Source organism: Vitis riparia, chromosome 9, assembly GCF_004353265.1.
Source record: "Vitis riparia cultivar Riparia Gloire de Montpellier isolate 1030 chromosome 9, EGFV_Vit.rip_1.0, whole genome shotgun sequence".
NCBI classification, from domain to species: domain Eukaryota; kingdom Viridiplantae; phylum Streptophyta; class Magnoliopsida; order Vitales; family Vitaceae; genus Vitis; species Vitis riparia.
In genome coordinates this window covers 604,771-629,076 of record NC_048439.1, presented here as the reverse complement: position 1 = coordinate 629,076, position 24,306 = coordinate 604,771, and the positions used below count along the sequence as shown (strand labels likewise).

The 24,306-nt window shown below is 36.3% G+C and overlaps 3 protein-coding genes and 1 long non-coding RNA gene across 6 annotated transcripts; 3 read left to right on the top strand and 1 right to left on the bottom strand.

The window, feature by feature from the left end:
- Positions 1-5,010: 5,010 nt before the first annotated feature.
- Positions 5,011-11,477, top strand: LOC117922127 (oligouridylate-binding protein 1B-like). 2 transcript variants are annotated; one of them, XM_034840155.1, is made up of 12 exons: positions 5,011-5,243; positions 6,991-7,052; positions 7,423-7,525; positions 7,692-7,768; positions 7,843-7,904; positions 8,021-8,108; positions 8,323-8,398; positions 8,491-8,521; positions 8,864-8,983; positions 9,566-9,648; positions 9,760-9,936; positions 10,936-11,477. In XM_034840155.1, exons 1-12 carry the CDS (start codon positions 5,142-5,144, stop codon positions 11,212-11,214), a joined length of 1,260 nt encoding a protein of 419 aa, XP_034696046.1. In that variant the 5' UTR covers positions 5,011-5,141; the 3' UTR covers positions 11,215-11,477. The 2 variants fall into 2 exon arrangements, with proteins under 2 accessions (XP_034696046.1, XP_034696045.1); XM_034840154.1 differs by having other exon boundaries at positions 9,563-9,648.
- LOC117922128 lies at positions 9,943-10,761 on the top strand. Its single transcript, XR_004652437.1, has 2 exons — positions 9,943-10,108; positions 10,334-10,761. It is a non-coding gene; the product is annotated as an uncharacterized LOC117922128 (long non-coding RNA).
- A 681-nt stretch (positions 11,478-12,158) lies between the features above and the next one.
- Positions 12,159-16,146, bottom strand: LOC117921509 (protein FLUORESCENT IN BLUE LIGHT, chloroplastic). 2 transcript variants are annotated; one of them, XM_034839397.1, is made up of 5 exons: positions 16,035-16,146; positions 15,163-15,377; positions 14,333-14,495; positions 13,563-13,883; positions 12,159-12,634 (listed from the first exon to the last, which is right to left on the bottom strand). In XM_034839397.1, the coding sequence occupies exons 1-5, from the start codon at positions 16,129-16,131 to the stop codon at positions 12,432-12,434; spliced, it is 999 nt and encodes a 332-aa protein (XP_034695288.1). In that variant the 5' UTR covers positions 16,132-16,146; the 3' UTR covers positions 12,159-12,431. The 2 variants fall into 2 exon arrangements, with proteins under 2 accessions (XP_034695288.1, XP_034695289.1); XM_034839398.1 differs by lacking the exon at positions 16,035-16,146 and having other exon boundaries at positions 15,155-15,240.
- Positions 16,147-20,057: 3,911 nt separating this feature from the next.
- LOC117922369 lies at positions 20,058-24,134 on the top strand. Its single transcript, XM_034840502.1, has 2 exons — positions 20,058-22,419; positions 22,612-24,134. Exons 1-2 carry the CDS (start codon positions 20,058-20,060, stop codon positions 24,132-24,134), a joined length of 3,885 nt encoding a protein of 1,294 aa, XP_034696393.1.
- Positions 24,135-24,306: the final 172 nt, after the last annotated feature.

The window sequence follows — 24,306 nt, the reverse complement described above, 5'->3', positions numbered from 1 at the left end:
TGAATAAAGATAATTCGGCCTCATTGTGGCACAAACGCCTAGGTCATATCTCTAAATCTAGAGTTGAGCGACTTGTGTCCGATGGGATTTTAGATTCACTTGACTTTTCAGATTTTGATATTTGTGTTGAGTGTATTAAAGGAAAACAGACCAAAACAAAGAAATTAGGTGCAAATAGAGCTACAGACGTCTTAGAATTAATTCATACAGATATCTGTGGACCATTCCCTATGGCATCTTGGAATGGTCAACAGTACTTTATAACATTCATAGATGACTATTCAAGATATGGCTACCTATTTCTTATACATGAGAAATCACAATCATTGGACGTGTTCAAACATTTAAAGCAGAAGTTGAGTTACAACTCAACAAAAGAATAAAGAGCGTCAGATTTGACCATGGTGGTGAATACTATGGTAGATATGACGGATCAGGTGAACAATGTCCAGGACCATTTGCTAAATACCTAGAGGAATGTGGGATCGTCCCTCAATACACCATGCCAGGATCACCTAGCATGAATGGTGTAGCAGAAAGACGAAACCGAACCCTTAAAGACATGGTAAGGAGTATGATTAGTCATTCTACTTTACCCGAAAAACTCTGGGGTGAAGCACTCAAAACGGCAGCTTATATCCTAAATCGGGTGCCAACTAAAGCGGCTGCTAAAACACCTTATGAGCTTTGGACGGGTCGAAAGCCCGGTTTAAAGCATTTTCATATTTGGGGATGTCCAGCTGAAGCGAGACCTTATAAGCCTCATGAAAAGAAATTGGACTCTAAAACAGTTAGCAGCTACTTTATTGGCTATGCAGAGCGATCAAGGGGTTTTAAATTTTATGATCCTGCTATTAGGTCAATTTTTGAGACGGGAACTGCAACATTTTTTGAGAATGTTGAGTTTGGGGGGAGAAATCAGGCTAGGAATATTGTCTTTGAGGAGGAAGAGGGATCTACTATTGCTTTTGATAATGTACAGGTTTCACTACCTATCATTGATCAAAAAGTAAATTTGGATCCTCAACCAACAGACAATATTGTTCAACCCTTAATTGCAAATGAGGACATTGCTCCTGAAGAACAAACTCAACAACCTCAAGAAAATATGGCATTAAGGAGATCCACGAGAGAGAGGAGAAATGCAATTTCGGACGATTATATCGTATATCTCCAGGAACATGAGGTAGAAAGTGGAATGATGGAAGATGATCCAATCAACTTCCAGCAAGCCATGAAAAGTTCCAACTCTCAGAAATGGATTGAAGCCATGAATGAAGAGTACAAATCTATGCAAGACAATAAAGTTTGGGAACTTGTCCCATTACCAGTTGGTACGAAGCCCATTGGTTGTAAATGGATATTTAAAACCAAGCGAGATTCAAATGGTAATGTAGAAAGGTATAAAGCACGTCTTGTAGCTAAAGGCTTTACTCCAAAAGAAGGAATTGACTTCAAAGAGACCTTCTCTCCAGTTTCTACGAAGGACTCTTTCAGGATAATCATGGCACTAGTTGCACATTATGATCTTGAGTTACATCAAATGGATGTTAAAACAGCGTTTCTCAATGGTAACATTGATGAAACAATTTATATGGTACAACCAGAAAATTTTGTGTCCGAAGACTCAAAGAATATGGTTTGTAAATTAACTAAATCCATTTATGGCTCAAGCAAGCTTCTCGTCAGTGGTACTTCAAGTTTCATCAAATTATTGTCTCATATGGTTTTGAGGCAAATCTTATGGATGAATGTGTGTATCACAAATTCAGTGGGAATAAGTATATTTTCCTGGTTTTATATGTCGATGACATATTGCTAGCCACAAATGATATTAGCATATTGCACGACACCAAGAGATTTTTATCAAAACATTTTGAGATGAAAGATCTTGGTGATGCCTCATTTGTCTTAGGAATCTAGATACACCGAGATCGTTCTAGGGGTATTTTAGGATTGTCACAAAGGACTTATATTGATAAAGTCCTCCAAAGGTATGGCATGCAAAATAGCAAACCAGGTGATACCCTTGTCGCTAAAGGAGACAAATTCAGTCTTAATCAATGCCCTAAAAATAGTTTAGAAAGTCAAGAAATGCATAAGATTCCTTACGCTTCGGCTGTGGGGAGTCTAATGTATGCTCAGGTATGTACACGTCCGGATATTGCGTACATTGTTGGCATGTTAGGCAGATATCTAAGTAACCTTGGAATGGATCATTGGAGAGCAGCCAAGAGGGTTATGAGATATTTACAGAGAACAAAAGAGTACATGCTTACATATAGGAGATTGGATCAGTTGGAGTTCATTGGGTATTCCGACTCCGACTTTGCTGGATGCCAAGACAGCAGAAGATCCACATCAAGCTATATTTATCTGTTGGCTGGTGGAGCAATTTCATGGAGGTCTGCTAAACAGACACTCGTAACATCATCCACCATGGAAGCAGAGTTTGTAGCATGTTATGAGGCATCCAATCAAGGAATATGGCTACGAAATTTTGTCACTGGGCTGCGTGTTCTGGATGGTATTGAAAGACCACTGAAGATATTTTGTGACAATAAATCAGCAGTTTTATATTCCAATAACAACAGGAGTTCTACAAAATCAAAATACATTGATATCAAGTTCCTAGTTGTAAAAGAAAAAGTACAGAGTGAACAGATATCCATAGAGCATATTGGAACAAACTCCATGATAGCGGATCCGCTTACAAAGGGATTACCACCCAAGGTCTTTCATGAGCACACTGCTCATATGGGTGTTGTCTCATTTGAGGATATCCAAATTTAGTGGGAGTTTATATTATTCATTGTATATTGCTCTATGTTATGTTTAGACTTTATCTATAAATTTGGATTGTGTTCTGTAGAAATAAAGTATTCATTTTATTGCACTCTGTTAAATTATGCTAAAGATTTGATCTCAATAAAGTTAAGTAGGACCAGTTGGAAATAGGCATGAACAGATCACATTGCATGTAATTTCCATGCTATGCACTCATGATTGATCTATGTCATTTAGCTGTGTAGATATATGTGACCATTGATTGGTTTAGTAACGATTGATGTAACAAAGACCACCTTGATCCTATGTCAGTATAGTTAATGGACGAGATTGTTCGGATATACCCTAAGGACATGATAGCAAATTTTGAGCTCATAAGGTTAAACACATTTATTTGATTACATATGCATGTGGCCCAGTGGGAGATTGTTAGATTAATTTTTGTAATTAATCTATAATTTGGGCCACACATGTAAATAATTAAAATGTGTGTGCTATCATTTAATTAAGCCTAAATATAGTGATCTAATTAATAATTGATTAATTGGCTTAAGGGTATAATTGTCATGAGATTATTGTGTAGATACCATTAGATAATTATTATTTCTATGAGGGGCAGAAATATAATTGTGATAAAATTAAAACTGCCCTAGCAGTTTATAAATAGGGTTATGGTCCCCATTCTACCACTACGCATTCCAATTTCCGAAAATCCTCTCAGAGAGAAATTGACACAGAATCTAGTGGCTAGAATTGGAAGACCATCTCAAGGGTTTTCTTCCTATAAGGTTTCTCCTTCAATGGTTTCAGGTATGTTCCACTATTATTTTCCTACTCATTTTTTAATCAGGAGATTCCAGTATATATGAAATTAGGGTATTCATCTTGGTTGAGTTATAACAAGAAATATTCCAGTATATATGAAATTAGGGTATTCACCTTGGTTGAGTTATAACAAGAAATATTCCAATATATATGAAATTAGGGTATTCACACTTGTCCCTCAGCTCTCTCTCTCAGTGCTCTTCCCCCAGCTGCCCTTCCAAAACCCGTTCCCCCCTTTTTAGATCCCCTCTTCTCCCTAAAAATCTTTCTCTTGAAAACCCTGTTCCAGCCCTCATCCCTTTGCTCCCTTGCTACCACCAGTCATGTCTCAACCACCACGTCTATGCATGCTCGGCTCATTCCGAAAACCAGCCCCCACTCAAGAAAAAAAAATCCCCTGTTCAGCCCACTCTTGGGTAGCCTAAAAAAAAGGGGGTCTCCAATTATATTTAAGTATATTAAACCTTGGTATGGATCTTGATTGTTATAGTTTTCTAATAAATTTTATTTTTAAAAATAATTAAAATTTATTTTTAAGAATCATATTCAAAAATATTTTTTGATAATTATTTTTGAAATTAAAAAAAAAAAAGTGCTTAACTTTTATGGTACATGTAAGACAAAAAGAAAAATAAAGATGGAATATAATCATGAATTAAACATGTTTATTACTAAAAGGTTAATCAAACAAAATAATAATATGAAAACATTGTATTATTATTATTATTTAATTAGAAAAAGATCATACGTTTAGAATTTATGGCATATGAAATACTATAAGGTTATTTTGGTTTTCAGAAAATGTAAAAGAAAAGTAGAAAAAATGAAAATATAAAGAAAATTTAAATTAATAAGAATATTTGTATTTTTTTAAATGATTTTATTTAGTTTTTTTATTTTTATATTAAAATTAAATAATTTGATGATAAATAAATTTATAATTAATCTTAATTTTAATTTTTCATAATAAACTAAATATGACAAAATAATTTTTTATTTTTAAAAAATATTTTCGGGAACCAAAGGTAGTGTAAGGATAAAAAAAGAAAAAAAAAGAAAAAAAAGAAAACTTCAACCTTTGATAGGGCTAGCCCAGTCTGGGATAGGGTCAAGTTCCTACCACTATCCAAAAGGACGAATGGAAAATTGCGGTTACTATTTGGCACAAAGGACCAATGAACAAGTGACACGTTTTCTTCGGTATAGAACTACCCAATCATAGCTTTTCATAAGTACAAATTGTAAACGTGGCATTTTTTAATTGGGTATTTCTGAAACGATGCTAAAAGCCAGATTTTACCTTATCACTACTCAAAAATCCGAGGCCCACTGTTCATGCACTTAGTAAAACCGCTTATAAATACCATTCTCTGAAACCCGTGTTTTTTCTTTTTTAGAGGCCCCTCTCTCTCTCTCTCTCTTTCTTTTTTTTCTTTCGCACTCTCTTCTCTTATTTTCTCGAGGGCCTTCGTTTTCGCGCTCGAAATCCCTAACCCTAACGCCACTTTCTCGAGGAAATTCGCCAGAAAATGCAGCATCAGAGGCTGAAACAGCAACAGCAAGCCTTGATGCAGCAAGCTCTTCTTCAGCAGCAGTCGCTCTACCACCCCGGCCTCTTGGCTCCTCCTCAGGTGCGAGTCTTTTTTGGTCTCTGGTTCTATTTTTTTCCCTGGGATTTGTTTTTGGATGATCGATGTCATTGCGATTAAATGTTTGGATTTGGCTCGTTTGATTTGCGGAGTTGGATGTCTGTTTTTGTGGATTTGTTCAAGGCTAGGGTTGTGGATTGTTTTTGTACTTTAAGGGGCTTGTGTCTAGGGGTCTGGATTGCTAGCTTTTGGAGGGGATTGGATTTTATATTCTAGGGTCCTGAACTGTTTGTATCTGAGGAGGATTGGGAATTTTGAAAGTTACGGTTTTGAACTCTTTTTGCTTTCCGAAATATTGATTTTTATTATGGCTAGGATTTTTTAGATGAATTTATCTTGGCTTATCTTCCTTTTGGTGGTCGTGAAGGTTTAATGTTTGAAAATGGATTTATATTTTTTTTAGTGTTGTCATTTTCGTGTTAAAAAGCTTTATTTTGTGCTCTATCAATTGGATGATATCAGTCACATCTTTCTCATAGGAGCTGATTTTGCCAATAATAGTATGAACATAAATTCACTTATGTGGTTAGTGTCTAGCAGGATTAAGGTAGCTTTTATAGTTTCGTTGGTGGTTGTGTATTTGGACTTGTTTAACATTTTTAAAGTGCTATTTCTCTTTCTTCACCAAAAAAGTCATGTTTGATAGTGGACTTAAAAGTTATTTGGCTTTGTTTGGTTTGGTCGAAAGTGTCTTGAAGCAATTGATGTGGCTCCTTTCTGGTGATGTCATAGTTTCCAGACTCAACTTTTAGTAGTTCAGGGGTGACACAACATTTTTCTGTTCCGCACCAACGTAGCCAATTATCTTTAGTCATTTTTTCATCAACATAATGCTTTGCAGCAAAAAGAGAGAGTAAATGGCTGTTAGTATTGATTATTTTTATCACTTTTGAATTACCCAACCATAAGAAGTCTTGAATTATGATGGTTGAATAGCCAAGTAGCTGGTTTTTTTTTCTTTTTAGTTTGAACTAAGGACGTGGAGTAAGCATCTCGGGTACAGGTCATAAGTCGATAAGTCAGTGTTTCTTCTATAATTGAAAATTCAGTTCATTGTTAGTCAAATGTCCTCCTTTATCCATGGTGTATGAGCCTAAAAGAATGATGAGAAGTACAGTAGATATTTTCCTTGGCCAGCAGAAGTTTAGAAGAAATTTTCATTATTATTATTTTTTCCTTCAAAATTCAAAAGACTGTGCATGTCTTACTTGCTTTTATTCTCTGTATGCGAGTACCACTTGCACTACAATGGAAAACAGGAATGGGAAATTGCAGTTCATTTGCTAACACTAGTTCTGTTTTTAGCATTCTCTGGCTTCATTCCATGCGGTCTTTCCCCCCAACTTCATCTTTAATTATCAGTCAAAAAGTTTTGTGAAAATTTCTTAAGTAAAGACGATAGAAATGGTCAGAAAATTTCTCAAGGTGCTCAGGCTCTCTCTTCCTCTCTTTCTCTCTCCCCATATATCTTTTATTCCATCTAGGGTTAGTTTCAATATGTGAGAATTATTATGCTAACTCTAGTTTAGATTGGATCTACGGTTTTTTTTTTTTTTTTACATGGAAGTGTCAGCTATTGATGCCTTCTGAGAATTAGTGTTTTCCCCCCTTTTTGGGTTGAAATTACTCTTGATGTGGGTAGATGATTTAGGGGCTTGTCTTTTTATATTATTTTTGTTCTTTTTTCTTTCTTTTATTTTCTTTTCTTTTTTACATTTTTATTTTGCAGATAGAGCCAATACCAAGTGGAAATCTGCCTCCTGGTTTTGATTCAAGTACATGCCGCAGTGTGTGAGTGTTTGTCTGGACATTTTTTTTTCTTTTGTTTTTTTGTTGCATGTTTGTTGCTTCTCATGCATGCAACTAGAAGAGCACTTTTATTTTTCTTAACCATGAAATTCTTGTAGCTCTCCATTTGAAGATTTTCAGCTTCAAAATTTGACGCCATTTCTTTGGTTACCCCATTATTTTTACATCTACACCTGCTTTTAAAAAATCACTTTTAAATGGTGTTTACTTATATGGATGTCTATTTGTATGCTGTATATATATGTATATATTTTTCTTGGGGATTCAAAGGGGATTTTCCTTTTTGCTCAAGCTTTTATTTGTTCTTTTCTTTTCTAGAATTTATAGTTTCTTTATCTTTGAGGAAATGCAGGTATATCGGGAACATTCATACGCAAGTATCGGAACCACTTCTTCAAGAGGTTTTTGCTAGTACTGGTCCTGTTGAAGGCTGCAAGCTCGTTAGGAAGGAAAAGGTATATTCTTCTGTATGCTATCTTGTTAATTTTCGGATTGTACCTGTTAAGCTAAAGATCTGTATGTAAAAGTTATTAGACTTCTCACATGTTAGTTTAGCATTCTATCCCTTACTTTGCTGGTTTATAATCATATTGACATCTCCATTGATTCTCCTCTGTGCAGTCATCCTATGGATTCATCCACTACTTTGATCGCAGATCTGCTGCCTTGGCTATATTGTCTCTAAACGGAAGGCATCTGTAAGAAGAACCCTTGATTTTTATTTATGTTACATGTTGGGATTTGTTTCTATTGCTCATTTTTTAATTTGTAGGTTTGGGCAGCCTATCAAAGTTAATTGGGCATATGCTAGTGGTCAAAGGGAGGACACATCAGGTTGGTTTCTGTAGTTTAATTCCATGCATAAGTTTCACTTTTATGCTGCAAATTGATTCTATGGAGTTTTGGCATTCATTATTGTTGATGTTGTATTCTTGTATGATGTTGTGTAGGTCACTTCAACATTTTTGTTGGTGATCTCAGCCCTGAGGTTACTGATGCTACATTGTTTGCATGCTTTTCTGTTTTTCCCAGTTGTTCGTAAGCTTCACTTTACCCATCCTTCTGTTTCTTTTGTCCTTTTTCTTTTCCTTTTTTCCTTTTTTTCCTTTGAAAAACAGAATTGGGTGATTCTTTGTTGGGTTAAATTTTTATGAATGTGGACTCACTAGTTAGACCTTATTATGATTAAATGAAGCTATCTTTTACTTTCATTGTCGGAAAATAGATGACATTATGTTTGTGCTGGTTTTAGAGATGCGAGGGTCATGTGGGATCAGAAGACTGGGCGTTCAAGAGGGTTTGGATTTGTTTCTTTCCGCAATCAACAGGTTCTTTTTTCTTCTGATTTTTCATTTTTTTTTTCCAGACAGATATTGTTTCTTCTAATAATTTTCTACAATATTTTATTTCTTTTGTTCAGGATGCCCAAAGTGCTATCAATGACATAACCGGTAAGGATGGTGTAGTTTTACTTCAGATTTGCTCCTTCACCATATTTTTAACTCCAACTCATTTTCATGTCAGATAAAGCCATAATGGGTTCTAGAAATCTAGTCACACTTTTTGTGATGTATCTAAGACAATGAAATTGTAATAAGCACCATTTAGAAGTTTTCATTTTGCTCAAGTCTTATCATTGATGTGTAGCCATTTAGAATTTGTTGTGGTGTGCAAAGGAGTAAGTTTCCTTTGGAGTTCATCGGCATTCTGACATGTGATAATTATGTTGCATATGCTTGCCTTTACATCGCCTTCTCTTATGATAATTTGTGTTCTGACTTATACACATTCAGGAAAGTGGCTTGGGAGTCGACAGATACGTTGTAACTGGGCAACTAAAGGTGCTGGTTCCAATGATGATAAACAAAGTTCAGATGCCAAGAGTGTGGTAGAGCTGACCAATGGTTCATCAGGTGAGTTGGATACAAGACATTATATTAGATGCTGAGAACTGGTGGTAGTTGCCCTTGAGGATCATTTTAACTAGACCATACTTTTTAATGTAAAAATTATGAGTGAAGGCATATTTTCTTTTCTTTTCTTTTTGTGTTTTTTTTTTTTTTGGAACAGTAGCGTTCTTGTAGGCATTTCTGGTATCACTTGATCATTGTTTGCGTTTGGTAGTTAAGGAAGAGAGTTTAGTCTTGTAAAGGTTCATGAGTCCAGTAGCGATACTTTTGTTCTTAATTTAGATTTTTATGAACTGTTTGGAGGTAGTTTGAGCAGTATTTTCTTTGTCGTGTTTTTTTGCTTATCCCTTTTTTGTTGTCTTTAGTTTTGGGTGTTCCTTAATACATCCTCTGTACCAAGGTTTTGCCCCTTTTCCTGAGGTCCTTTTCTTAAATATCTTATTGATGTTTGCCTGTTGAAAATTTGTTTGCTCACTCTATTCAAGGATGCTTTCGTACTAAATCATTGTCTCCTTTGGATTATATGCTAGCGATTAAGATAGTGATATAAGAAACCTTATGTTTGTTGCATTCCTTGTGCAGAAGATGGTAAAGAGACAGCAACTAATGAGGCTCCTGACAACAACCCTCAGTATACAACTGTTTATGTGGGCAACCTTGCTCCAGAGGTAGGAAACAATTCGCCAAAATTTTTCCCTTTTTACTTCATTTATTTGTTTATGCTTTGGTTTGGCGTCTCATTAACTTATGAAAATCCTTTTTGTTCATCTGCTATGCAGGTGACACAGCTTGATCTCCATCGTCACTTTCATACTTTTGGTGCTGGGGTAATTGAGGAAGTTCGGGTTCAACGAGATAAGGGCTTTGGTTTTGTTAGATACAATACTCACGCTGAGGCCGCTCTGGCTATTCAGATGGGAAATACCCAGTCAATTCTGTGTGGCAAACCAATCAAGGTATGATTTATGCCTTCCTATTCAAACTGTGCTACTCCAATGGAATGATGACGCATACCTTTTTATCCAATCTTGAATAATAGCAGTCAGATGTTAGCGGCCCAGTTATGTCTTCATGGTATGTCTCAGATGGTAGTTTGTGGGTTCAAGTCCTTAAAAGTAGTTGATACAGGTTTGCAAAACATCAAACATGCTTCTTTTGTGGGGTTAAATTTGATGTGCTTTTTTTTGAATCGTTAAACACATTACCGGCGGTACATATCCTAGTTGAATTAATAGAGCTACCCACTGCTACATTTCTAGATCTCCCATCTGCCAGGATTCGTTGTATGTTCGAGAATTATTTCTTCAGACAGCCATAGCATTGAGATTGAATTAATAGAGCTACCCTTTGCAGTTCTTGATCTCCCATCTGCCAGGATCTGTCGTTGAATGTTCAAGACGTATTTCCTATGACAGTCATAGTATTGAGACATGGTGTGATAATTTGGTAACATCTATGCAAATATCATTGGGTTAGAATGAGGCATATGAACTAGAATTATATATTCTGGTGCTCTGATGGCCCCTCTTAGTTCTTTGTTGTATGTGGTGGAAGTTCAATTGCCAAATAAACAGTCTAATATTGTAATTCGTCATGTTAGGAAATTATTGTTAAACATCTGTAAATAACACAGTTTGACCTTCATTAACATATTTCTGGTAGGCTGGAAAACCTTCCCATTGAGAGCATAAGCTCTTTTATTATACATTTAAATTGTACTCTACATTTTTTTGACAGATGCGGCGTTTGACGTAATTCCAGTTTAGAATGTGGTTTAATTATTCAATGCCAAAATTTTCTTTCAGATTAGGGCAAGAAATCACTGAGCATTGTTTCTTGATTTTCAATTCCCTTGTCTGTGATGAAAGCAATACATCGATCCACCTTTTTTCCATAATATTGGTGATCTACTGTTGGATTGACCATAGAATATGCTTCCTTTTATGCTGTTGTAGTGCTCATGGGGTAGCAAGCCAACTCCACCAGGAACAAGTTCAAACCCACTCCCCCCACCTGCAGCTGCACCTCTGCCAGGTCTTTCAGCCACGGACCTCCTAGCCTATGAGAGGCAACTAGCAATGAGCAAGATGGGCCATGCACTGATGCACCCTCAGGGGCAGCATCCTCTTAAGCAGGCAGCAATGGGAATGGGGGCCGCTGGAGCAAGCCAGGCAATATATGATGGCGGCTTCCAGAACGTTGCTGCTGCTCAGCAGCTCATGTATTACCAGTAATATAATCAGAGTTAGTTATTATCCTATGTTAAAAAAACTTTTATTTTCCTGCATTTGCAGGGTTTATTCTGAGTTTCTAAACCTCTAGGAAGCTTTCTGATGTTTTTCCTTTTGTCCAGTGGTGTGAGGCTGTTACCCACCCTTTTATATGCTTGCCATTTGTATGGATACGTATATGTACTACCTTTTTCTGTTTTCTTTCTGTTCTGTAGCGATGATGAGTGCTTATGTTATTAGAGGCAGTTTGGCATTTGGATACGACACATCTGATATCCCTCCATAACTGGTTTCTTTTTCTGTCTTTTTTGCTTTAGGCTTTTTTATCTTGGGCGCGTGTGTTTTTATGTTGGTTCCCTCCTCGCAAAAACTTTGGCCTTGCTATGAATTTTCATGGCTGAGTGTTCAATTTGTTGACTTTCTGGCACTAAATAGAATTTTGATTACATTGGGCAAAGCGTTCCACAGTATTTATTCTAGTGTGCATGGCAATACGGGGATGGTAGCAACACTACCTGGTGCAATCAGATGGCTGAAGAAAGAAAAGGTCATACGGGCAATGGGAGGAGGTAATGAGCTGGTGGAGAGGGTTAACTTTATGGCCAGCTGTATCCTTGGTACCATATATTTATACCATTTGTGTTCGACTCCTCTATTTGGGGTACTTTTCTGTTTTTGCTTTTAGTCGGGAGCTAAGCTTGAATGCTGGTAGTGAGCTAAAATTGGATGCTGGTCGTGATTTTTTAAGATAAACTTTTTTTTATTATTATTTTATAAATTAAAGTGAAATATTAAAATCCTAATCCATTCTAACAACTAAAAAATAGAAATTAGAAAATTTTGTTGTTTTCTTCTCTTTCCCGATCCTAAGCTGGTAAAAATTAACCTTTAATTTTTTTATTTTTAAGGGGTCCGGGTAAAAGAGGTAAATGGTGGTCGATAAGAACTGCAGAGAAAATATTTTCAAGCATCTCCATTTTAGCATGATAGTACATAAGGGTTCCATTTGTTTGGGCAGCATGTCACTGAACCCACTGGATGGTTTTAAGGGTCGCTCTGAAAAATCATTAGTATGATTCCAGAAATGAAGTCAAAATGCGTGGAGATATAGAGATACAAAAACCGTTCCTCATTCTTTGGTCTTCGAGCTATCCGCAAACACCACTAATTCAACAGCCTCACTACATTATTAATGAAAAACAACTAAATTAAGAGCCAGATCAATCTTTCTCTAACCTTGCAATGTACTGGTCATAAAATTTCCCGGCCCGCTCAAGATCTCCAAGCTCAGTGTAACAATCAGCAATTGCCCCATAAGCTTCCGTGTTGCCAGAGTTCTCCCCTTCCCGCTTAGAGATTTCCAGAACCGTAGAATGGTATTTAATGGCGTCTCGGTACTTACCTTGCCTTTGTAGTGAAGCCCCTGAAAGAAGTATGTTCAAATCAATACGAGCTTGAGAAAAATATGTCAGAATGACACTAAACCCAATGGGTCCTTGTAGTTTCAATACATGCCCATACAGTTAAGAGGAGCTCATTATGTATATAATTCTGAAAACTTCTTCCCCTTGCTGATGTGGGATGCCACAATCAGCCTCCTATGCAAACATAATGTTCTTATTGTGTCCTTGTAGTATTACAGGGCCACTCTAAAAGCTAACCTAGAGTGCTCCACAGAGGTAAAAAATTGGCTTTAATATCAAATGTAACAACTCATTCCATCCTGTATAAATATTATCTATTATGGACCCTATATAAATATTATCCACTATGGACCCAATAGATTTACACAACTTCAAAACATATTTACGTAATTAAGAAGAAATATATAGTCCCATGAACTTCTTTTAATGGATGTAGGATATTACAATAGAATAAGGCAATGTCAAAAGAAATCTGTAAAGATGAGTAAAAAGACTCAACAAGGGAGAAGTTTTGAATAAAACATTAAGAAAATGACAAATCTCTCTGAAATAATTATAAAATGGCTGTCCATTATAAGTTCTTCAAATTTTTGACCAGATGGAGGGCGGCTCAAATCCTCTCCATAGAGTTGAACACATCAACAGTAGAAATAAGCCACCTTAACTTTCAACAATACCAAAGACCCAGGTACTACTGAAAATCCCATTACAAGAATCCCCATTTGATGTCTTTGGGATTATTTTTCTTTTCCTTTGTTTTGATCAAGTTTTTCATTTAGAGATCCTTTTCTTGTTTACTCTGTTAACAATTTTTTTTTGTTTCTGATAAAAAAAGGGGGAATCCCTACTTCTGATTTTTTGCTTGGTTTTGTTAACACCACCTAGACATAGATGAGTACAAGTAATGACACGGGAAAGAAGACAAACCTAAACCTCTTGCAGCCTTTTTCTCCTCAGTAGGATCCTTAAGTGTCTGAGCAAGCTCAAGAGCTGTCTTAAACTCCATAAACGCTTTCTCTGGATTTTGGTTCCTCAGAAAGTTCTTCCCAGCTTTCAAACAAGAAATCAACTCCTCCTTCTTCGGATCGATGATTACTTCATTCTCAGGTATTTTACTACCAACAGGAGCATAACTCAGACTGGGGGCATAGGACTCGATCTTAGCTTGCCTTCTCAGAGCTGCATTGATCTGGCGGAGTTGTTCATTCACCCGCTGCAGTTCTCCTCTCCTCTGTCGTGCAAGCAGTCCTGTAACAAAAGCAGAATATCTGGGTCAATGATTAAAGTTGGATTATTAAGATCTTGTTTATCAGCACACGCCCATCAGAAATGCAAATAGAATTTTTTTATACAACTCAATTGGATGGTATAGACCTTGAAAAAAATGCCAAGAACATAATAGGTATCAGCCAGATGACTGGGAGAACTTTTGTCCCTCATCTTATACTTCTACTCACTGAATCACCAGCTTAAACTTCTGCCCCTGAGTCTCATGAGTAGACCAGTAGGCTTTGAGACATCTGTTCAACCCGGCAAGATGGAGATATAGGAAACAATTCTCTGGCTATACACCTCAATTTTTTAATTGGATATGCAGGTCTTAAACCCTGTGGTCTCAAAATGTTTTCTCAAAAGCTTCCAGCATAATAGCAAGGGAAAGGACTGAAAATCATCATGAGGTTAAAAGGTTGAATTACCTCCAACAGTGGCTCCTATAAGGGCAACAAATGATAGCAAAGGCATGTTAAAAAAAGAGCTCTCAGCCTCACACGTTTCTGCCAAAGCTTCAAAAGGTATAGTCAACAGCAAGGCATTGGTGACAGCGAGTGCAGTTGCTGGGAATCTGAATAGCACCATTCCCTGCACAAGGGGTAAACTTAAATCAGATTCTGGAATTTTATGACAGTGAAAGGAAAAATAATCAAGATTGAATTGTGACTTGATGCATCTTAATGGATTGAAAATGAAGCATGTGAAAATAACTTGAAGCACATACATGTTACCTAGAAAATCAAACATTGCAAAAATTCCCAATGGACTTTCCTAATTTCTACTCTTATTTTCAGCCATGGAGATGCAACTTATTTTCAAATAAAACCAAACTACAAAATTTTTATAAGATTAGGATAAATAACTGATCACAAAAGTGTTTATACAAATGAATGCTTCTGGGATCCCTTTAGAATAATATAAAATAAAAAAAATAGAGTTTGAAACCAAAAAACCAAACAACAGTTCCGAGATTTGAAAATCATCAAATAAACTTTACCCAGCAAATTTATTTGTTGAGAAACAAAAGATATTCTACTATAACTCCTTCATGCCATGAAAAAAAGTGCAGCGCCAATAAAACCATGAGAATAACACAAAGAGCAGCTCTAATGATCCATATGGGAAAATCTAATATTTGCATTCAAAGAACCCCATTCCCTAACATCTCAAAATATAAAATTTAATCAAATAAAGTAATGCAACACCCAGGAGAAAGGAAGACCTAACAGCCATATGGGATGACTCACCATCATACCTGATGAGCAGATAAGTGTTCTGTAATGGTGCCATTATCTGTTGGCACTTGATCAATATCACCAGTCCTTCCTGGCTTAGCAATCTCAATATCCCGGAACCCCAGATGCCCAGGCCTGCCGGGCTGCAATATGTGGAAAATCCCAGTTGGTCCACTGGAATTATCTCCAAAGCATGACACAAACTTTCCCATTTCGAATGGAAAAGCCAACCTCCCTGAAATTTCAACAATGTGTTTGGCATTCTTAGATACATCTGAACTATACTACCAGCATCACAACTGAAACCAAACATATTTAGCAAGTTGGGGCTTCTAAAATCAGTTTTCATTCTCTTTTTCTTTTTTCTTTTATTTTCCTTTATAATTCCTTTTTAAAATCCTTTTAAAGTGTTTTAATTTTAAAGCTTTTAAAATAATTTTTTAACATTCCCCAAAAATGACACGCGATCGCCTATAATATTTCCAAAAACTGTTTTCTAAAACATTCAATAAATTTTGCAATGTTTCGGTTTTTGTGATTTGTTGTTGATTTTTTTAAACAGAAAACAAGCTTTCATTTCCGTTACCAAACACTGGTTAGGATTTCTCTTCTTTTACTTCTTTGAGGCACCTAAGCAGGACAGAAAATTTTGAAATTTGGCATTAGTTTCCCCTTTATTTTCCTCTTCTCAGTTTTCTCGGCGATCAAGTAAAACCACTAAATCAAAACGCTTAAAAAACTGAAAACATGAATTCATTTACAGCATCCGAACCTTAAAGAACTGAATAAAAACACTACAAATTCGAAGTAGACACTTCGATGTGCTTCCTAAGTGAAGTGATTTAAAGCAAAATTCAACAAAAGATTGGAGAATAAGATCAACTATACTGACCGGAAACGTAAGACTTTCCGGATGGCCGAGATCGCCGGCCAATGTGACCGGAGTTTGGACCGGTGAGGACGCAGCAGCAACGGACCACGAACGCCATTGCTTCGGATAAATTTGGTGATGCCTCATTGACGTTAATATCGGAGAAAAACCCGGAATTTAAATGACCTTGAACTTTCCTGAAATAACGAGTACACCACTCAGCTTAAGTGGCCGCTGGCGGGCCAGGTTCGTAGTTAATTGGGCTACAACCTCTATACGGGCTATTGTGTCATCATGTCCATGGCATGGGCTACGGCCCAGGTTCGTAGTTAATTGGGCTACAACCTCTATACGGGTTATTGTCTCATCATGTCCATATATCATGGCTACTTAATAGTGTTAAATATTAAACTATTTGTTTTAATTAAAAGATAAAGAAAAATCAATATATTTTTTTTTATTTAGAAAAAATCAAATATTTTGATTTTTTTTTTTTAACAAAAAGTTTATAACAAGTCATAAAAAAATAGAAAAACAAATGACCTGAAATTTGAAAGCAAATTACTTTTAACAAAAAGCTAAAAAAACAAACACCCTTTTATATGGTGTTTGTTTTTTTACTTAATTCTAAAAAAAACCTTAATACTCAATAGTGTTAAAATATAAGGTTATTTATTTTTATAATATTTTATTTTTATTAAGTATTAAAAAATTAAAAAAAAAAAAACAATATGTTATTTTTTATATTTAAAAAAAGTTACATATTTTGGTTTTTTCTATTTAATAAAAAATTTATAATAAGTCGTAAAAAAGTAGAAAAACAAACAACATAAATTCTAAAAATAAATTATTTTTAGTAAAAAACCAAAAAAACAAATATCACCTTAGTATTTCTTTTCTTGTGTTCTTTACAAATGATTTTTTTTTATCCTATATATCGAAGCTTAAGATTGAACCTCATTGGTTGGTGAGGCTGAAACAGTGAAAATCCTCCACATAATCGTATCGATTCATTTTTTCGTGCCAAAATCTTTATGCTTATGGTATCGCATATCCTTTGATCGTGACATGCCCTCTCCCCTCGATTTGATTGAAACGATGTTCAATACACGCACGATCCATCCATCCTGCTTCAACAAACGTCCTCCTTCGTCCACCAAACCAAGGCTTATAGCAATGTCTCAATAACTCAATGGTGGGAACACCAAAACCACCATCGAGGTATATAGTTCCATGTAGGACCTCTTGAGCCCTACTCTTGATTCAAGCATTTGTAGTGGCACTAAAGTAGGAAGGTGTCACGCCCACACCCTAAGTAGGATGTTTTCAAAAGGGCATAAAGACTAAGTAGAGACCTTATGGAGTGATACGTACTTGAATTAGAGGGGTATATGTCAATACCATCTCAAGGGAACAAGCCAATTTTAGTTTTGCATAAAGGATTATATTGACATTGTACTTATTGTTGTGTTTTATATATAATATCCAATATGTATAATTTTGCAATTTTATTCTTTTAGATTATGTTTGATTCCCGGAAAGTATTAAATAAATAAAAAAAATATAAAACAAAATAGTTTTCTTTTATCTGGTTCATTATAATTTTTTAAAAATTAAATATAATTAAAATTAGTTATAAATTTATATATTTTAAAATTATTTTATCTTTATATAATATATGAAATTAAATGAAATGAATTTGAAGAAATATAAAAAATAATTTTGAAATTTTAAATTTATTTTCTATTTTCCTTCGTTTTTTCCCTATATTTCCTCTTTATGTTATTTCTTTTAAAATTTTCAAGAACCAAACATAGTCTTAATGTTTTACCTTTTCCCCTTTATACATTCTCTTCATATTTCTGTATTGTTTAATAAAAAATTTGATCATTTTTCTGAAATATTTTTAAATATATCATGATATCAAAGTATATTTGAAATTGTTATTTTGTTCAATCTTTCATTAATTTTTCTTGGTTGGTGGAATTTCTTATACCTTCCAGCATTGGTTAACTGTCTTTTGTCATTATCTTGTAAAAAAACTACTTTGCACACGATTTCTTAATTGTAAAACCAAATTGCAGGTCTTTTTTTTTTTTTTTTTTGATTTGTATCATGAAGATGAATCCGTGTTATGTGTGTATGTATGTTTTTTTTTAATTATTTGGTTAAAAATAATCTTCATGGTGAATTTAATTTATTTATTTTTTTATATATTTTACTTGAAGTGTAACCCATTTTTTATATAAATGTTCTTAATTATTTAAAGTATTTACATGTAAATGTAATTTTTTACTAAAAAATTAATAAGAGTATTTTTATCAAAACCTGACCAAAAAATAATAGAGGGTTAAATTTTCAAATCCGGGTTTCCCTTCAATAGCCAAGGTTGATGATTCTCTTTACTCGAACTAATAGTGTAAAATTGTAGAATTCAATTGGAATTACCATGCTTATTGAGTATATGTTATGAAAATATATTTGATTGACAAAAATAGGTAAACTTATATTTTCGGTAATTTTGTGAAGTCATCTAATAATAATTTCTATTTACATGCGGTTAGTAAAGTTTTTTATTACTAAAGGAATTTGGGAGCATCTAAATAAGCTATATATACAATTTAATTTTGTCGAACACTAATCAATAACATTTCCGAAAAAAAAGATATCATATCGGTATGTCTCTCATTTTGTGAGAGTTTTCAACTTGTCTCTCCTTTTGTGAGAGTTTTCAATTTGTCTCTCCCCTTGTGAGAGTTTCTGCTTTTTTTTTTTCTCCTATCATTTGTTTCATTCTGTGAAGGGCGTGCTTACTTCTATTATGGATTATCGGCTGGAAAATCTCTCACTCTCAGTTGATGAGGAGGAGGAATTTGTTCTTGATACGGGTGAGGATGGGAGCACTACTCAGTCTTTTGATCTATGCCTCATTGGAAGGTTTCTCACTGATCGGATGATCAATTTTAATGCTATGAAACATCGCCTTGCCAGTGTTTGGAGACCCGGAAAAGGTATTTGTATCAAAGAAATCAACAAACAACTTTTCCTTTTCCAATTTTTCCATATTGTTGATTTGAAGAGAGTTCTTGAGGGAGGTCCATGGACTTTTGACAACCACCTACTCATTCTCCACCATCTAAAACAAGGTGCAATTCCAACTGCTATACCTTTATTTCATGTTATGTTTTGGATTCAAGTATATGATATTCCAGTGGGGTCTATGTCTCTTAATGTTGGTAAGCAACTTGGCAACTTTATTGGAAAATTTGTTGACTACGATATAAATAACAATGCTGGCATGTGGAGAAATTTCATGCGTATTAGAGTTCTTCTGGATGTGAGGCAGCCATTAAAAAGGTGGAAGAAAATTCGAAAACCTCAGGGGGAGTGGTCCTTGGTTCACTTCAAATATGAACGGCTGAGCACTTTCTGTTATCTATGTGGCATGTTAGGGCATTCAGAAAAATTTTGTGATAAACTTTTCTCTATAACTGATGGTGATATCAAAAGAGAATGGAGTCCGGATCTTCGTGTTCCAATGAGAAGAGGTTCTGAATATGGTGGAGAGCGATGGTTGCGGGAAACAATGGAGAATTCTACGCATGCAGACGATTCCGGGTATGGTAATATTGCTAGGGGATCAAGATATGGATCTGATTTTTCCATTCAAGGAGTAATCAGCTCCGAGTCTGGTGGGATCAAGGATTTTCAAACTGCTAACAGATTGCCGCAAATATTGCATGGATTACAAACTTTTCCCACGTGCACTACCAAGCCATCTGGTTCCTCTCATGCAGAGGGTCACGTGATTACTTCAGGAGGTGATAACATGGGCTTTAAGGAAAATGGGCTGGAGATTGTGGAGGATAAAAAACGCAGAAGGGCCGAGCTATTTTTTTTAGGCCATTCAGATAGCATGGCTATTGATTCTGGAGAACAGGCCACTGTGAGTCAAGTTGCAATGGCTGCTAACAGGGTGCTAGAAACAAGCTCCACTACCAACATTTCATTGGCGGGACCTAGTAACCAGGCCTGCCAACAGCCATGATAGGCATTAGTTGGAACTGTCGAGGGCTGGGCAACCCTCGAACAGTTCTAGCTCTATGTGAGATCAACAAATCTCGCAAGCCTGATTTTATTTTTCTTATTGAAACTCTCGTACATTCAGCACAAGTTGAGAAGTTGAAGTGTAAGCTGGGTTTTGAAGGTGCTTTATGTGTTGATCGTGTGGGGCGTGGAGGGGGTTTAGCTTTTCTTTGGAGGAAGGCAGGGATGTTTTCTTTGTTGAGTTACTCTCAATCACATATAGATATGGAAGTCTCAGAGGAGGATGGTCTTCGGTGGAGAGTTACTGGTTTCTATGGTTTCCCGGATAGAAGCCAACGACATTTGTCTTGGAATCTTCTTCGGTCTCTCTATTCTGCTTCCTCTCTTCCATGGTGCTGTTTGGGTGACTTCAATGATATTGTCTGTAATGAAGAAAAAAAAGGCAGTGTCCCACATCCTCCATGGTTAATTAGAGGTTTTTGTGAAGCTCTTTCAGACTGTCAACTTCAAGATCTTCCTCTCAAGGGGTATCCTTTCACTTGGGAAAGAGGTCGTGGGTCAAGTCACTGGGTTGAGGAGCGTCTTGATCGGGCTTTAGTAAATGTATCTTGGCTTAATCTTTTTTCTAATGCAAAGCTAAATAATTTAGTAGCTCCTGTCTCTGATCACTCCCCAATTGAGTTGAATACGGTGGACAAGTTTTATTGTGTTTATAAACACAGGTTTCGGTTTGAGAATGGATGGCTCAAGGAGGATGGACTGGATTTTGTAGTGTCAAATGCATGGAGATCTCCTCATGCTGAGAGCCTGATAGACAAAATTCATACTTGCTCTTTTGCTTTAAAAGAGTGGGGCCGGGAACATGCTTTCAAGTTTAAGAATAAAATATCCCATTACAAAAGGTGTATTGAGCAATATAGGGACAAGGATGGGCCTACGAACAGTCAAGTTTTAAAAGCTTATAAAACTGCTTTATCTAATGTTCTTATGCAAGAAGAGTTTTTCTGGAAACAGAGGGCAAAAAGTCATTGGTTGCAGGGGGGAGACATGAATACATGTTATTTTCATGCAGTAGCTAGTGCAAGGAAGAGAGCCAATAAAATTAATAAATTGCAGGATGACATGGGGACCTGGTGGGAGGATCAACCTAATCTGTGCCGGGTGGCCTTATCATATTTTAAAACTCTTTTTGCTATGGAAAGAAATGTTTCTCTACCGGATTTAAGCTATGTGGACAGTAGGGTAACTACGGCTCATAATGCAAACTTGCTATCTTCTTTTTCTTTTGAAGAATTCTCAATTGCAGTTCAACAAATGCATCCTGACAAGTCACCAGGACCGGATGGTTTCAATCCTGCTTTCTTTCAGCATTTTTGGCCTCTTATTGGCAAGGATATTTTTCATGCTTGCTCTTCTTGGTTAAACAACAATGAGTTTCCAGCTTCGTTAAATGAGACTATCATTGTTTTGATTCCAAAAAATGATAATCCTGTCTCAATGAGGGATCTTCGGCCTATTGCTCTCTGTAATGTCCTTTACAAAATTATAGCAAAGGTACTGGCCAATCGGTTGAAAGTTTTCCTTCCTGTTTTAATTGATGAATCTCAATCAGCTTTTGTTCCTGGTAGGGCTATCACAGACAATGTGGTAGTTGCCTTTGAGCTTATTCATTACATGAAAAGAAAAACTCATGGCAAGGTTGGGGATGTGGCTCTCAAAATTGACATCAGCAAGGCTTATGATAGAATACGTTGGGACTATCTCAAAGCTATCATGTTGAGAATGGGCTTTGATTCCAAGTGGGTGGAGTGGATAATGTTGTGTGTCTCTACTGTTTCCTATTCTGTCTCTGTGAATGGTGAGCTGGTTGGGCCATTTTCTCCTGGGCGCGGGCTAAGACAAGGAGACCCTCTGTCGCCATATTTATTTATTATTTGTGCAGAAGGTTTGTCTTCCCTCATTAAGCAGGCAGAGAGGCGGGGTGCTATTCATGGTTGTAGGATTTGTAGAAGTGCTCCTAGGATCTCACATCTTTTATTTGCCGATGATAGTTTCTTTTTCTTTAGAGCTGATGCAATAGAGAGTTCAACCATGCACACTATTTTTGCTAAGTATGAATCTGATTCGGGGCAAGCTATTAATTTTCAAAAATCAGGTATCTTTTTTAGTAGAAATGTCTCATCTTTGGATAGAGATTTTATCTCTAATATTCTTGGTGTTTCCACACCTTTTAACACTGGAAGATATCTTGGGCTTCCCTCTTTGATTGGCAAAAGTAAAAAAGCTGTGTTTGGTTTTCTCCGTGATAGATTGTGGCGGCGTTTACAAGGATGGCAGAGTAAGTTGCTCTCTCAGGCAGGTAAGGAAATCTTGATCAAGGCAGTTGGTCAGGCTATTCCTTCATATTGTATGAGCACTTTTTTATTGCCTATTTCTCTAAGTGAAGAGCTACAAAAAATGATGAACTCTTTCTGGTGGGGCCCGAAGTCCGATGGAGGAAGGCGTATTAATTGGCTCAGTTGGGATAAATTATGCCTTCGGAAATAAGAAGGTGGTCTGGGTTTTCGTAATCTCCGTGATTTCAACCTAGCCATGCTAGGCAAACAAGGGTGGAACTTGATCACTAAACCAGACTCTCTTATTGCTAGACTCCTCAAAGCTAGATATTACCGTTCTGAAGATTTTCTTTCAGCCCGTCTGGGCCATAATCCAAGTTTTACTTGGAAAGGGATATGGAGTTCTCGAGCCATTCTCTTAAAGGGTAGTAGGTGGAGAATTGGAGATGGCTGTAGTATTGATGTGTGGCACAACCCTTGGCTTAGGGATGCGGAAAACTTTAAAGTTGAAACTCCTATTATTCATGACTTAGCTCACTTAAAAGTTCATGATCTCTGGATCCACGGCTGTAAGGAGTGGGATGTGGAATTACTTGGGGAGATATTCTCACCTAGGGATGCTCAAGCCATTGCTAGAATTCCTTTGAGCTTGAAGTCTCCACCTGATTCGCTCATTTGGCATTGGGACAATCATGGAAACTACACGGTGAAATCAGGGTATCGTATAGTGAGATGGCTTTCCTTGCATGGTAATTTGCCTTCACGGCCTGTAGCATGGAATATGCTATGGGATTTGTCTATCCCACCAAAGATAAAATTATGTCTATGGCGTGCTTGCAAAGGATGTCTACCTACCAGGTCTGCTCTATGTGCACGAGGTATGCCTGTGACTGATACATGTGTACTCTGTGGAGGACATGAAGAGGATTTAATGCATATTTTTCTCTCCTGTCCGTTTGCTCTTTCATGTTGGTCACAAGTTGACTTGATTCCCTCAGTTAATGGTGTCTCTTCTTTTCTTGACTGGTTTTTCATGTTCCTCACTAATGTTGATAAAGAAGTGGTGGGGCGTGTTGGGTCTATCATTTGGGGTATATGGAGGCAGAGAAACTCATTGTTATGGAATAATAGTGCCTCATCTCCTACTCAAACAGTCTCTGCTAGCTTATCGTTCCTAAAAGACTGGTTAGATGCAAGATTGGGTTCTGATCAAAAGTTTTCTAATGGAAATGCCAACACTCAAGTCAAATGGAGTAAACCTTCCCCGGGAATGTTGAAATGTAATGTGGATGCAGCGATTTTCTCAGAACATCAAACCATCGGGCTGGGTGTGATTCTACGAAATGAATTCGGCTCTGTTGTTGGTTGCTACTCTAAGGTTGTTAATGGTGTGAGTTCTCCTATGGAGGCTGAAGCTTCGGGGTTACGTGAAGCTACAAGATGGCTATTGGAGCTGCGTGTTTCAAATGTTATAGTAGAAGTGGACGCTAAAGGTGTTTATGATGCATTTTACTCTAAAGCTCTTGATAGGTCTGAATTTGGCATGCTTATTCAAGACTGTAGATCTCTATTTTTAGATCAAAGTTTTACTCTATGTCATGTGAAAAGGCAAGCTAATGCTGCTGCTGATGCTCTTGCAAAAGCAGCAAGCTCTTTTGCTAGTCCAAGTTTTTGGCGGGATGCTCCACCTCTATTAGGAGCTATCTTAGCCTCTGATGTTTCTATTTCTTCTCATTAATAAGATCTATCATTATTTCAAAAAAAAAAAAAAAAAAAAAATTTTGTCGAACACTTTCAGTTAGAGATTGATATAGGGGTCACCAACAAAGGAAATAATGACATTCGATAATAATAATTGAGTTTTTTTTAATAAATTTTGATTAATAAATGTTTTTATTTATTTATTTATT

Bases quoted from the DNA above. Each gene is read 5' to 3' on its own strand.
- LOC117922127 (XM_034840154.1), top strand. From the start codon at position 5,142: ATGCAGCATCAGAGGCTGAAACAGCAACAGCAAGCCTTGATGCAGCAA. The intron at 7,769-7,842 runs GTAAGAAGAACC...TTTAATTTGTAG, and splicing joins TCTCTAAACGGAAGGCATCT to GTTTGGGCAGCCTATCAAAG. The intron at 8,109-8,322 runs GTAAGCTTCACT...TGCTGGTTTTAG, and splicing joins TCTGTTTTTCCCAGTTGTTC to AGATGCGAGGGTCATGTGGG.
- LOC117921509 (XM_034839397.1), bottom strand. From the start codon at position 16,131: ATGGCGTTCGTGGTCCGTTGCTGCTGCGTCCTCACCGGTCCAAACTCC. The intron at 15,378-16,034 runs GTCAGTATAGTT...TTGAAATTTCAG, and splicing joins CGGAAAGTCTTACGTTTCCG to GGAGGTTGGCTTTTCCATTC. The intron at 12,635-13,562 runs GTTTGTCTTCTT...TACTTCTTTCAG, and splicing joins AAAGGCTGCAAGAGGTTTAG to GGGCTTCACTACAAAGGCAA.
- LOC117922369 (XM_034840502.1), top strand. From the start codon at position 20,058: ATGATAGGCATTAGTTGGAACTGTCGAGGGCTGGGCAACCCTCGAACA. The intron at 22,420-22,611 runs GTAAGGAAATCT...GGAAATAAGAAG, and splicing joins TAAGTTGCTCTCTCAGGCAG to GTGGTCTGGGTTTTCGTAAT.